At 40.1% G+C, this 14,828-nt stretch overlaps 1 protein-coding gene across 3 annotated transcripts in view; it reads left to right on the forward strand.

Moving 5' to 3' along the window:
• Positions 1-14,828, forward strand: part of MAGI2 (membrane associated guanylate kinase, WW and PDZ domain containing 2) — a 2,996,284-nt gene that overhangs the window by 2,142,519 nt on the left and 838,937 nt on the right. For all 3 annotated transcript variants that reach the window (XM_078679471.1, XM_078679479.1, XM_078679488.1), the window contains exon 6: positions 6,646-6,725. In XM_078679471.1, coding sequence (XP_078535597.1) covers positions 6,646-6,725 — 80 coding nt within the window. The remainder of the gene's footprint in view (positions 1-6,645; positions 6,726-14,828) is intronic.

The raw sequence follows: 14,828 nt of genomic DNA on the forward strand, positions 1-14,828 counted from the left end.
CGAGTGCAAAAATACAATGTGGATATGGGCTTTCACACAAATGATCAGATTGACCCGATTGTTCCGGTAACTTCACAGTTTCTAGTACAAATGGGATACAGTGATTCAGAGATGTCCCAATGACGATGCCTGAGAGGGGAGGAGGAATGCGTGCTTAGCGCATCTTCAGAGGTAGACCAGAGAGGTCCTTATGTGGATGGCAAGGCAAATGGAACACCTATTTCATTCCTTGTAGACACAGGTGCTACCCTTTCCACTGTGGGAACTGTGGAAGTTCCCAACCTACCCCTCTCGGGAGAAAGAATCCAAGTTGTGGGAGTAACTAATCGATTAATGGCTATTTCATTGGCAGAACCTGTCAAGATACAAATTGGGTCGTTTGAAGATCTGGACATATTTTTGGTATGTGATGTGAGTCCAGTTAACACCCAAAGGAATAGAAATTCATACCAATGATGAAGTTGTTATTTTCAAAATGGACAAAGACAAGACAGAAGTTGATGGAATCTTTCCATTAGTCACAGAGAATAATTTGCCTCTTGAATTGAGAGGCACAGTATTACCAGAGGTTTGGGATGTTACAGGAAAAGATATTGGCCTGATGAAAGGAGTAGCTGCAATACGAATAACCTTGAAATCAAATGCAGAGTTTCCTCATACACCACCATATAATTTGAACCCAGAAACTATTATTGCAGGTATAAAACCTCTGATTGAAACCCTGATTGAACAAGGAATTTTGAGAGGAATTTTGGGTAGTCCATGTAATTTATCTATCATGGGTATTCGAAAACTGAATGGAAAATATAGGATTGTACAGGATTTGCAAAAAATAAATCAGATTGTGATACCATGCTGTCCATTCATACCAAATCCAGCTGTGTTTTTATAACAGATTCCTTATGAAGCAGAATGGTTTTCTGTTGTCGATTTGTGTCAAGCCTTTTTCTCCATCCCTTTGTATCCAATTAGCTAATATTCATTTGCATTCCAGTTCAGAAACTGTGTCTTGGCATGGTGCCAAGTTCCAAAAGGGTATACGAGATCCCTTCAATTTTCTATCAATTTTTTTTTTTTTTATTGGAGTCATTTGAGATGTCAAAGCACTCAGTTCTGGTACAGTACATAGATACTGTGACACTATGGCCTTACTAAATCACTTGGCAATAAGTGGACAAAAGGTGTCACCAGCAAAAATATAGATTTGCAAAATAGAAATTCTTTACTTGGGACACCACATTGAGAAAGGAGTCAGGAAAGTGTCACAAGATCGACTATTGCCATTCTGCAGATGAATCCACTGACCACACAGAAAGAAGTTCACATGTTTTTGGGAATGGTTGGCAATTGTCGACATTGGATTCCAAATTTTTCCTGGACAGCTAACCCAGGCTTACCCATAAGGATGTGTCTGATCCAGTTCCATGGGATGATGAATGCATGCACTCTTTTAATGAACTGCGGTAGAAAACTGTGTTGAGCTCTAGCTTTGGAAATGCCTGACTTTAATAAAAGTTTTACTTTGTTCTGCAGTGAGAGCGAAGGTGCGCACTGTCAGTTCTAACGCAGATGCTGGGAACTGCGTGCAGACCTGTTGCATACTTTTCAGCTACATTAGATCCTGTAGATGCACCATTGCCTGGATACTTGAAAGCTATTGCTGCTATTTGTGTGAGCTTGGAACAGTGTGAAAACATTGTGATGGTCCATCCAGTGAAGTGCATGTACCACATTCTGTTGAAATTTTGCTTACTCATTCTCAAACGCAACATCTCACGAGCAGTTGTTTGACAAAGTATGAGCAAGTGACTTTGAATGCTGAAAATGTGTCATTGGTGAGATGTACAAGTCTAAATCCAGCTACCTTGATGCCCTTGCCAGAAAATTAAGTTGTGATTGATGGAGCAGATCATGTTTGTGTGGATGTGACTGAATTGTGCTCGAAGCTGCATCCTGATCTTTTGGATGTTTCATTACCTGAGTCTGGTCATTTGTTGTTTGTTCGATGGATTGTGTTTGAGAGATTCTGGAGGCCCCTTGAGAGCTGCACATGCTATCTGTATGGTTGTGGGAGTGGTTGAAGCGTCTTGGTTGAAAGGGGTGTATTTGGCTCCGGTGGCTGAGTGGATTGCACTTACTAGAGCCTGCAGCATTTCTGAACAATTAAGAGTTACCATATTCACGGACTGCCAATATGGATTTGAGGTTGTCCATGATTTTAGTTAGTTGTGGCATCAGTGTGGGTTTATGACCTCTTCGGGTTCACCGATACGAAATGAAGGGAGCGTGAAAAACCTATTGATGTCCTTACAACTGCCAGCCCAGATTGCGGTGGTGAAGTGACCGGCCCACGACAAGAAAAATATTATGTGACAGTTGGAAACCGTTAGGAGGATGAGACTATGCACTATTGCGCCCTAAATTCTTGTTTTTAATGGAGATTCATCGAAAGAACAATCTGATGACACAGAATGCAGATTAATGTTTTCAGTTGTAGAAACATGGGAAGAGACCAAAGAATTCAGAAGCAGTGAGAAAAGGGTGGATCAAAGCAGGTTGCACACGCAGACAAGAGCACGAGGTGTTGGTGTCTACAGATGGAAGACCAGTTTTACCTGATAGATTATTGTCATCCACGGCAAAAAACTACCATAGTTTACAAAATCATATTATCTAACTCTACTAGCTAGGCCCATTTAAACCCAAACTCCTTTACCATTTCCATGTTACCACAGTTACCAAATACCATACTTTCTTAGGTCCTGTGATGGATCTTGTTCCATGCTGCAAGGGACTAGAATATTCGGGGATTAACAATTATCCTATGAGGACCTGTATTAGATGATTGTTACCACATTTCCAACAGGTTTAAACCTCCCAACATTCCCCAACTAGTTATTTTTTGTTCAAGACAGAATAAATCACAGGAATATTGAGACAGAATCAGAAGAGCAAATTTATCAGATACCATTTATCTTATGTCTTGAGAATGCTGAAATGCAGAACATGAAACAGATCAGATTTAATAGCAATTTAGTAATACATTAAGTCAAAGCAATACAAAGGCTATCTTCCTCAGCCAAGGGAGATTTAGACTAGAGAACAAAACTACAAAACAGGTTTCAGTCGATTCTCCTACAAACCATATCAATAAAGAAACAGACGTTTTTTGAGGTTTTTAGTTCCAGTACTAGGGCAATTTGTTGTCCTGCCTGGGCTGCAGCACCAATACCACAGCAGGTGTCAGGAAACCCGGAAGGTTCTTCTTTGCTCTCGCTTACCAGCCAGTAGCAACACATTTTAGTTTCACAGTTTGCTTAGTGTCTATGTCCAGTTCAACAGTCTCATTACCACCCAAATGAGCAGCAGCAAGACGGGGCAAGACAAGGGTGAAAGTCAGTCAGTCAAAGCCAACAGCCAAAAAGAGCAGCAAGCAATAGCCCATAGCCATAACCAAACAAGGCCCTTCCGGATTGGACAATTATACTCCAACAATTCCAGGTTTACTCCCCTTACGTATCAACTTTGTTGGATAATTCCATGTCATTGACTGTTCATGATAAGCTATGATGATGAGATCAGTAAAAGTATACAATCCGAAAGAATTAGGTAATCCGTCTCTTGCAATTTGCTTAGGATCACTGTATTTCAATTGTTTAATGAATTATAACATCCTCTGAAATGGGGAGATGAATGCCCCATCCATTATCAGTCCGTTCTCAGGTATACTTTCTAGGTTGTACCAGATTTTGTTGCAAGTTCAGTCGAGTGAGATACAAGTAAGAAAAGAGTCTATTGATTTCTAGAACACAAATGGAAACTTTACAAAAGGTTCCCATAGGCTTCAGACAGAACATTTCACAAGTTAACACCATATGATAAAGCAAACCTTTGAGGCGCAAATACAAAAAAGACAGCTACTGCAAGAACACTATTGCTAAAATACGAATATTTCATGTTTCATGTATATTAATTCTTCAAATCAAATGAAATAGCAATGCCTACATGTAAGTCTCTATTAATATGTCAGTATTAGGTGCTAGTAACATTTTCAAAGTACATCAGTATCATTTCATTGTTTTCATTTACATTTCTTTAGTTGGTTACAGTTTTAATCCATTCTTTGAAATCATCATGTATTATTTCAGAAAAGAATCTTTACGCAAAGCATGCCATCTCTCAGCAATATGCATCTTCTACATATTTCATTAATATCAATGCACATGTTACTCTTCTTAGGTTAGATTATATTTTCCTAGTGCACATAGTTACAATTTGCATGTCATTATGGCACTCTCTCTATTTTTCGTGTTTTCAACATTTATCTAAGCACGCCATTGCATTTAACATTTAAAATATGCACTTCCATGATATTGTTATTTTTCATTCAGATTAATCATTTTTTCTAACTTTCTGCATGCTTTTATGATTCGGCATCTAAATCAGACATTGCACGTTCTAAGGAAAGAATTGGTAAAGGTTAATGCAAGATAACATCGTCACTCTATCATAGGACACTGTCAAGATTGGAGTTAAGAAAGGAAAGGTTAAAGAATTGTCAAAATAAATATGACAGGATGGACAAAACAATGAGACAATTACAGTAAGACCTGAAGTGCCTAGCTGAACACTATAATGTGATGGAACAAAATTAGAAGCTTGGCCAGCAAGGGTCTGAGTAGCAGCAACAAGAAACGTATTAAAAAATCCAAAGAGTAAAGACTCAGAAATCTCATTTGGAGATTCGGTAGTTCAAAGAGTAAAGGGATCAATCATTTCAAAGCAGAAAATGGGTCCAAACAAGAAGAGAGGGTAACCTAGGATAGCAGGAAAAGGTAAAAATGTTAGGTACCCAGAAAAGAAGTGTTTCATTGGCGAAATATCATTTAAACTACACTGAAGCAAGAAGAGTACAGAATTTGAGGCAAGACCAGTCTAGATTGGGCACCCCAAGAGCTAGTAGACAATAGGAAGAAGAGAGAAGGGACTTCTGTCAGATGGTTTATTAGATCAAGGACTGTTAAATCAAGGGTTTAGCATTAGAATGTGCTGCAAAATTCATCACTTGATCCAATTTTTTTTAAATTAAATGAAATCTCTAAAGATAATCAGCTCACTGTCTTCCCCTACTCAGCTCAAAATGGGAGCTGGAATCAAAATATTTTCTAGGGGTTCTTTAATATTCAAATCTGCCCTTATGTGCAATTATCATTGACTGTTAATTCAACTACTCTTAGCATAAAGAAAGTTAAACAAGAACTCTAATATTTCACAGCACACATATTAGCACAGGCCTCGCGATCAATTCTTTTGGATAAGGTGCATGAAGGGTAAAACATTTTAGAGCATAATTGTGAATACCTGATGTTCAATTTTCACGGCAAAAAGAATGTGTAATGAAACTCAATGAGACACAGTCTTGAGAAAGTCCAATATCTGGACGAAACTTGCAGCCAGGAAAACAGGATGTGTTTTATAAAACATTAAAAGAAAATATTGAATTATTTTACCAAGAGTGTCTCTTCCACTTATGGATACAAAACCAGTGGATTGCTTCTTTGGGCAAAGTGGTAGTATTAGAGAGAGCACCGGATTACACTTTAAATTGGGAACTTAAAAATGGGGTAAGACATTTCACAGAGCTCAACTGAGCACACTTATTATCCAAAATGAAGTGATCACCTCAACAAACACTAACCTCCATTGAGAAACTAATGTTGAAATATCAAACTGCTTCTGTGTGATGCAATGGTTTATTTTGGGTGTGCTGCTAAACTCATTCATCATCATAACATTCTTTGGTCACTTATATCAGCCTAGACTTGGATTTATGGTAGGATACTTGTTGAGGGAGCGGGAAAAGTACTATATATCATGGGTGGAAGAAGCTAATTTCCGATGCCACTGCGCCAAGCTTTTCTGAGCACTTACATTGTGTACGGGCAGCATGCCGGAAGGTGATTTGCATAAATTCAGCGACTGGGTCATTGTTTATAGCTGAAAGATCCCTTCTCAGAATCGCAGTCGAAAGCCTTTTTATCTATTCAGCGCTCGTGCTCGAAATCACATCTCAGTTTAGCAACAGGGGTAAAATAGACTATACATGAAACAGACCATGGTTGACGAATCAAACTGGTGCATGAATCAGCCTCTCTGCAAGCGTGGACTTCACAGGAACACGCAGCCACTGGGAACGCGTCTGCGCCTGTCGCGCTTTGCCATAACTCAGCTCGCGCTTCATCAATAAGTGGCAATATTAGAAATAAAATAGTTGGATGCTGCCTCCGTGCACTTTGAGGTATGGGGGAGGCTGGAATGGACATCCACCCAATTGCAGGCAAGTGTATCTGTAATAAATTCCCTTTCGCTCCGGATGAGTTTGTGCATTTTCAATGAGGCGAACTTGGCAACGCTGGAGTTGGTTCTGAGAAAAAGAGCTGCCTTGAGGAGAGGCAGCTGAGGCTGCAGATATACAGCTGCCTTGCACAATTATTCCCAACCTCCTTCAGACCTAATTAGAACCTGTAAGCAAATCAAACCTATCGATTGCAATTTTGCTGGGATGAACCACTTTTTTGTTCTGCGCTGAATGATTGTGAATCCTTTCAGTGGATTCCTGCTCAGAGCCGTCTCTTTTCTTTTCAGCCACAACACAAAGACGACATCATGGCTGGATCCCCGACTTGCGAAAAAGGCTAAGCCCCCGGAAGAGTGCAAAGAAAATGGTGAGATCTTTACGTTTTTGATGGGTTTGTTGGGGGTTACGGGTGCTGGATCAGAGAAAGAGGGGTTTGTTGTGTTTGGGTGGTGTGTCCGGAAGGACCCGGCAGCCTCCTTAGCATGCTGACTATTTGGTTGATTTGTGTGCCTTCACAGCTGAGATTTGCAACAAGTGTTTTTTTTTTATTTGCCTGTGCTGTTTGTGTCTTGAACTGTTCTCCTCGCTCCCCCATCCCACGACTGGGTGTACAGTAGTTCGTGAAGGGTTCTGATCATGCAGGCAGCAGCCATGCATGCGAGAGGAAAGCAAAACCCAGCCTCTTCTGTAAGCTTGTTGTTTAAGGCTCTTTTTTAAGGTAGGCTTTTCTGTTGTTTGCTGACAGAAATGGCAGCGATGTTGTCCTTTGGCTGAAAATGCAAGTTTACTGATAGTTGCCAATTTATGGCAAATGTTGTATCTGATTTTCTGCTCACTGCGAATCAGTGCTTTTGAGATGGAATCTCACATCGAAAGACTGTTCAGCAGATAATCTCGTGCATGAACGTGAATCGACAGTAATCACTAGATGTGTAATAGTGCTTGATTTGTGAAGTGTGTAGGCTTTTGTATGATTTAATTGTACAACTAACTAGGGGGTATTGTTGACTTTAAAATGTTCTAGATTGTTTCGGTTTTATGATTTACGGATGATGCAGACTTCTTTATTGTCAAATTAAAATTCAGTTCACTCGATGATTTGAAATGAATGCATTTGCGAACAAACAGTTTTACTGCTGCTCGAAGATGAATTACAGTGCAAGTTACAATTGTATTTTAGTTGAATTTTCTCCAAAAGATAGTCGCGTGGTATTGAAATATGACGCCATTATTGCGAATCACGTGATACAGACTCTGGTAGACCTTTTGTTGCTCTTATTAATGTTTCTCGCTACAGGTCAATAGCGACTGTATGTGAGAGAAGGTTAACTTGGGGGGGGGGGGGGGGGAGATGCTTGTGTTAAGTCTGCTAGGCTGCATGTCTGAGCATTGATTACAACAATGAAAACAGATGCCAGGGCTGCTGGCCTAGGGTTTTAGATCCCTGCACTAACAATACATAGTGATCTTTTCCAAATGTATGGTGTAACTGCTTGTGCTAACTATTGCACGCTTTGTTGATGGGAAGAAGCTGTGGACTGCACCCGAATAGGTGCAGTGGTTTACGTCCAGGGGGTCAGTTCCATGCTTCAGGATTTACACGAGGTACATTTGCATACAGTGAATCTAAATAGGAAATGTTGCATACTCAGTGGTTACCATGGAAATGTGAAGATACTGCCACCTTTTTGGATCGATGTTGGATAACATTGCCATACAACGGTATAGACTGTAGCACTCTGACGTGCAGTTACTAAGGGAAAGGTGGCAGGCAGTGTGTAGTAAATTCAAAGTGTGCTACAACGTGTTTGTGTCTCAAGAGGTTCTTTAAAAATTGTATATACTATACATGACGTCTGCAGTGGAAGCTATCAAAATGAGACTTTTTACTGTTAGTAAACTGTGCTGCTTTGTTGTCTGTGTTCTCTTTTAGTTTTCTAGATACTAAATAAACTCATAATTAGCTCTTCAGTTTGTGTTGCCATAGAAATGGAATCTTTGCAGAATGGCAGATGCCAGCAAGGGCCTGCCTGCCAAAACGGTCTGTGAGTTAATATGTAATGAACCGCTATTTGTACGTTTTGAGCAGAGCACTGGTTTTAATTCATAGTATTGATGTTCCAGTTTGACATTTCCTGTGTACTGATCTGTAATGCAGCCCAATCAGAGCTTTAGTGCTGGAGTCCTGCTGCATGGCATCAATCAGTCACACTCGGCTATAAGTGTGAACACTCAGATATAGGTGACCCTCAATAAGTAGCAGGCCAGTGTTGCTTGAAAACATTAATACACTATCTGATTCGAGACATATCTGTTTTAGAGGAGAGCTACACTAATCAAGGTTTGGTTTCCTAACTTTGTCAGGGGGTTAGGCATGAAAGTTGTATTTTAGTGAAGCTTTGGTTTAGATAGGCATGTTTGTGTTGATAAGGCTAGGCAGATAATTTTGTATGGGGGAGGGATATATATATGCACACAGTATATGTTAGAGTATTGTTTCATATGACATTTACATTAAATCTAGGAGAGAGGCAACTGGTTTTCTGGTTGACTGGCCATTGTTTGTACCAGAGGGGAAGCGGTGACTGATGGGTCATAATGTGAGAGGGAGGTGCTTCTATGGAGGTTTCCAGCTTCTTGGGGGCTGAGTATGGGGATCCACCATGGAAGAGGCTAGGTAACAAATAGGAGCCACTGGGAGAGTCAGCAGTTTGGAAATTTAAGAGAACAGGATTATGTAGACTTGTGTGCAGAACAGCAGTATATGCTTCAAGCACTCTTGATTTTTTCTGACACATCATTTTCTTATTACAGCTGACTGGTGAGGTCATCACTAGATTGTAATAGGACAAATAGAGACTGGATTCTTTAGATGGACTGCTAGCTCTCATGTATAGTAGTGTTACTACACTGTCCTTAAATGTGCAGTGATAGTATGTTCTCACTCATAGCAGCTTGACAGGTCCCACCAGAGTTAGACATGTCCTATACTTTCCTATTCACTCTGTTATTCTGAGAAAGCTGTAACACTAGTGTGGCATGCCTGACTGGAGGCACTGAAGCCTGCAGCCCCCCAGTCATCTACTTAACAGGAATATCAAAGAGCTGCATGAGAACATGCCTACGAAAGCAGTGCTCAACCCATCCCAAGACAGACCCTGTCTGAAAAAGGAACCATATTTAAAGCTGGTGCCCGTTCCATGGTTAGCTTCTTCTCCCTTCCAAGACTGGCAGCAACATCGCTAACATCACTTGATGTATAGATAGCAAAGAGAGAGGGAAACTCTGCTGGTGTGCAAACTTTTTATTATGCAAGCAATGTTTTAGAGATTTGCAATTATTGGCTATATCAAAAATGTTTTTTTCCATTTTCCCTTTGACTTTGCCCATGCAGGGGCGTAGCTATCAATGGTGTAGTAGGTGCAGTGGCACCAGGACTTAGCGGTGTGAGGGGCCCTCAGCACGCCAATTGTGGTTGTTTTTTACTCACAATACAGTGAATGGGAACCCATTTTTCTCTTGTATTAGAGCCCATGGCACACTTGCAAAGCCATTGTGCCCATGCAAATGGTTTGAACCCACTTACTTGTATGACTTAACATTTCTCACATGTGTTCGCATTGCGCTAAAACTGTATATGCTATTTTTTATTAGTTGACAATGAAACCAGATGTACACTCTTGCTTCTTTTTCAATTTGACTTTGAAAATAGATGGATGATCCTGAGATTAGGGAGGGAAATGTATGACGAAAAAGTACAGGTGTTTGTATATAAGAAAAAGATTAAGGTGGCGTTAAGAAAGATGTCTTGTGACATTTTCCAAATGGAAGAAAGGCTTTTAGGTGAAATTGGAGAGCATGCAATAATAAAAGTGTTACAAAGGTCCAGTATTCACAAATAGGTCCACTCTCATTTAATGCAGTGGTATAACTGAATACACTAGACTGAAATGCATTTTCAATTGTTACATTATAAAGAAATGCACTGTTTTGAATGTTGAATTAAGAGTCTTAGGGCCCGATTTGTATGTTGGTGGTTGAGCCGTACTCTGCCAGGCCGACGGAGTATTTTACTCCTTTGCCCTGGCGGAGTACCTGACTGCCAAATTTGTTAATGTGCATCGGGCTCACAGACATTTTGCGCATTGACAGGAACTGCAATCAAAGCGGCTCCAATCTATGCATTGTAACTTTCCCAGACTGCTCTGTCAAACATTACAGGTTGTATGAAACTTTTTTTTTATTGTCAAAAGCAAAACCCCAAAGCGGGATTTGGTTTTTAAAAATAAAGAAAACAATGCCTCCCTCCCTAGCCCTGGGGGTTATCTACCATGTTGAAGTGAGCAAATTGGAGTATTTACTGTCCCTTTGCCAGGGTTTTCCTTCTGATCTAAATTTGTTGGGCGGATATACAGGTCTAACCACGGCGGAGACGGAGAAGTCTCCACTGTGGCTACACAAAAGGTCCAACTGCTTTTCCATGAGGTGGCGGACCATTATGTTGGCGTCCAAGATACTTCATTGCTGTTTTGATGGAGTACCCTTTCCACCAAGATATGATTTGGGTCCTCATCTCCCTTCCCCCGGAACTCCTAAATGTGAGTGCATCTCGTGGCTGCCCTGAAGAAGATCGGACCAAACAGATTAAAAAGTAAATAGTTTTGAAGCACGCATGGTCTGATAAGCAGCCTTCAAAACAATTTGATTTGCAGTATTTGTTTATGAAGCACTGAAGCACTGTTGACAGGAAACATGTCTGGCCTGGCTCCCTGTAACATATCTAGGCCTTACCAGCAGAAAAATTGGTCCCACCCTGTCACCCCACCATAGAAATGCCTGGTGCCCTATGCATGGGCACAACTGTACCTCGGAGGTGTGTATGCTGTGCCTCAGTCGTTCTGCAAAAAAAGTGCTATAAACTTGCTCTTTCTCTTACACATACCTGTTATTAGAGTATTCTAGATTTTTTCCATCATACAAATTCCTGATTGTCATAATTCAAGTTATTGCAGAATAATGTGACATGTAATGATGTTGTTTGTGGTTATGCAACCTGTACTGATGCTTGTTTGAAGTCCATACTAAGTTTTATAAAAGAAAAAGGAAAATGTCATTCAAAACTATAAAAAGAAAAAGAAAAAGCCTGGTGCCTATTATGGAACGTCCAGGCCTGAACATAACCCAACTCCAGGCATGCTCTTGGATAGTGTAACCTTGAACTCGAAGGTGGACAGTAGAATTAAGAATGCAAGGCTATAATCAGAGTATGTGAAGAGTCTGTGCGGGAAATATTAATCATTTAGAAAAAAGGAACTAAATGTTACTGTTGATAGGAGGGATGGAACCGTTCTGATCTGAGTGCAAGGGCGGTTTCAAAAGCAAGTAGTTTGATAGAGGAAATGAAAAAAATACACATTTTCTGCATATTTCTCATCTTCTTTTTAAAAAAAATTTTTTTTATTGAAGTCCTTTAGTGTCATTACAAATAAATAATACAAAAGCAAAATTCATCATATCATTTATTTCTCTTCTTCCGCATAATCTTCGAGCCTCATCGCTAACACCTTTTTGACTTCAATTTGGAAGTATGCATCTAAGTGCAGGATGCATCTAAGTGCAGGAGGCAACTTGAGAGATGACTTCAATTTCTAAAGACACCTTAGATTTATCTTCACAAAAATATTGTCATAATGTATTGATAGCTGGAATAGGAAAATGCTCTTTTGCCCAAAGATCCCTAACCACAGGAATGAAAGTGCCTGTGAAGAAAGAATGGTTTGGGACCATGAGCATTAAAAAAGGTCAAAGTAATTGCACAGGGAGAGAAAGAGAGACGAATCACAGCCATATAAGCACAGTTCTGATCAGTTCCTTAAAGTTTTCCAATGTGTGTTAACTTTTTCCGTAAACCCTACTTTAGGCATGACCCATTGCAAAGCAGATTTACTCTCCTTGCTTCCTTTGCGTGTCTGGGCACTTCTAAACATTTGCAAATATATCCATCCAGCCGTCTACCCCTGTGCCTGTCTGTCCACCTATAAATCTATAGATCCATCTGCCTGCTTTCTTATCTGTCAGTCTGTGAAACAATTTACTGACCCACCCATCTACCCATTCGTATGTCCATTCATCTGTCTATTTATCTGTTGTAAGATCATATAGATGCACAGCTCACAGATCATTATTGTAATTAGCACACTATAGAGAATGTTCAGATAAGAACAGCCCATCAGAGTACCTATTAGTTGCCTTCACTTCATTAGGCACACTTTCATTATTATCAGACAAACAATTGGGTGGTGGACATGTAACAGCGTTGAATGCACTCTTAAGAGTTCGGAGGCATTATCTGCTATTAACACCATGAACAAAGGACAAAAAAAGCATTAATATGATTATGATTATTATGATGATTATTATTATTTTAGTGTTTATTTTCTAGTATTATTTTTGTATTATCCTTGTTGTTTCCTACCTCTATTATTGTTCATATTCCTGTTAATTATTTTTGGTGGTGTAACGCAGTGGCCTTACTATATTTCCAATAAGGCAGATTCTGGGTTTCTGTTACTTCAAAATAGAAATTACATTTGCTCATCAGTTTGTTCAGACAGCCTGGGTAGCCAGCACCGTTTCAGAGCACCCTGGTACCGCTGCACTATTTGAGTTGTTGAATACCGCTACCTATCATCATTCGCACACGCCATTCTTCTTTAAATAAAGGATGCATCAAGAGGAAACGCACAAAATTTTCCATCAATGCCATGCACGTTCACAGGTAGCTGGAGTAGTTTTGCTTTTGCATCCATCTGTGACTTTTACTGGTTCTGGGTAATTTGGGCTTGCAGTGGTAGAAAATTCTAGTTACTTCTCAGCCCGTCGTTTCAGTCAGATAATTGCTTGGACGCGGTCGTATATTGAGCTTCCAGCCCATCAGGGCTTATCGGAGTCTCGTTCCATCCTGGAGCCCACTCTGGAAGCAGTTTTAGCAGACCATCAATTCAAGATGGCCGTCCCCGGGGGACTGAGGAGTTTAATACACTGCTCACGCAAATATCAAGGTTGATTTTCACACCACAATCACTGGAGACGTCTGCTAGGAACTCAGTCGCTCTCTCTAGCCTTCAGTTGATGCTTCTGAAATAGCGAAATTTGATCACCGAGCTTAGGGCTGTCAGAAGGCGGGGTGCAAAGGTGGCAATATTTCCAATGCATACATCGTCCTGGGAAAAGATGTGACGGTGCATGTGCAAGTTCCATTTGATATAAAAAGGTATTCATCTATGTGAAAAGAACCATATATGTCATTTCTTCCCTTGTAATTGCAGTCTAATTTACTCTTGTATGCATTCCCAGGGGTGCATCAAAAGAGAGGTTAGGGAAGACAATCTCAGTCAAAAGTTGGTGAACCTCCTCTCACAGGGAACAGAGCAAGTATGGACAGGCATTTTCAAATTAATTTCCCTTTCTTTAAAGCAAAAGCATCAACTGCTGCAAGTGACCTTGTTTCTTCAATGATTGTAAAGGTTTGAATAGGCTGTGAAGACAAATTGTGCAGCATTCCAAGTAATTAGAGAATCACCGCCAGCAAATGCATTACGTTGTATCACCAAGCTGGGCCCATTATGCTCAGGAATGTGACTAAAATCCTTATTCACTGTACTAGAACATCACCCACTTGTGCCCAGCAGGCCCTTTTGTTGACAGACAGTTGTATTGCATTGCTGGATGTCCGAATTTAACACAGTCAATAAACGTTGCTGATCAGTATCTGAAAATTATCCTTATCAAATGAATGAAAGGCTGGGCTGGGCCTCCCAAGGCTTCAAAAGCAGTGTACCTGACCAATATCAGCAGAAGGGCTAAAATGTCTGCCCCATATTTCAGGCTGGACTAGCTGCAGAGAGAACCTAGGGCCAGATGTATGATGCATTTTACTGGTCCATCGTTTTCGACTGGTAAAATGAATTTTCAAATATACCAACCCTATTTTTGAGTCGGGAAGCTATTACAGACTTGCAAAATAGGGTTTGCAGGTCGCTATTAGGATTGGGGGTGCCAAGGGCATCCCTTCCTCATAGTGAGTCACACTGGTATATAGGGATGTTTTGTGACCATGAATGCGGTTGCAAAACATTCACAGTTTACCACCAATGTCTTTTCTTTTTGTTTAAATATTTTTTCTTTTCTGTTGGAGCCAGCATATATAGCAACAAAAAAGAAGGAACAACAAGCTTTTGTTGATTATATAATTTACAGCTCATTAATTACTTGATAAATATCCACAATTTTGCAAGCAAAAATCAAATAGAGTAGGGAAGAAAGACATATTTGGGAAAAAGACTTCGAGAAACACCAAAGCAGATGTATCCAAATTTTTACATACTTAGTACAGATTTTCTAACACAGGACTATTCCGAGTGCATATTGGACCAGATTCTTTTTTAACTTCATAAGAGAGCATTGGCCT

The sequence above is a fragment of the Lissotriton helveticus genome, chromosome 1_1, assembly GCF_964261635.1.
Source record: "Lissotriton helveticus chromosome 1_1, aLisHel1.1, whole genome shotgun sequence".
Lineage (NCBI taxonomy): Eukaryota > Metazoa > Chordata > Amphibia > Caudata > Salamandridae > Lissotriton > Lissotriton helveticus.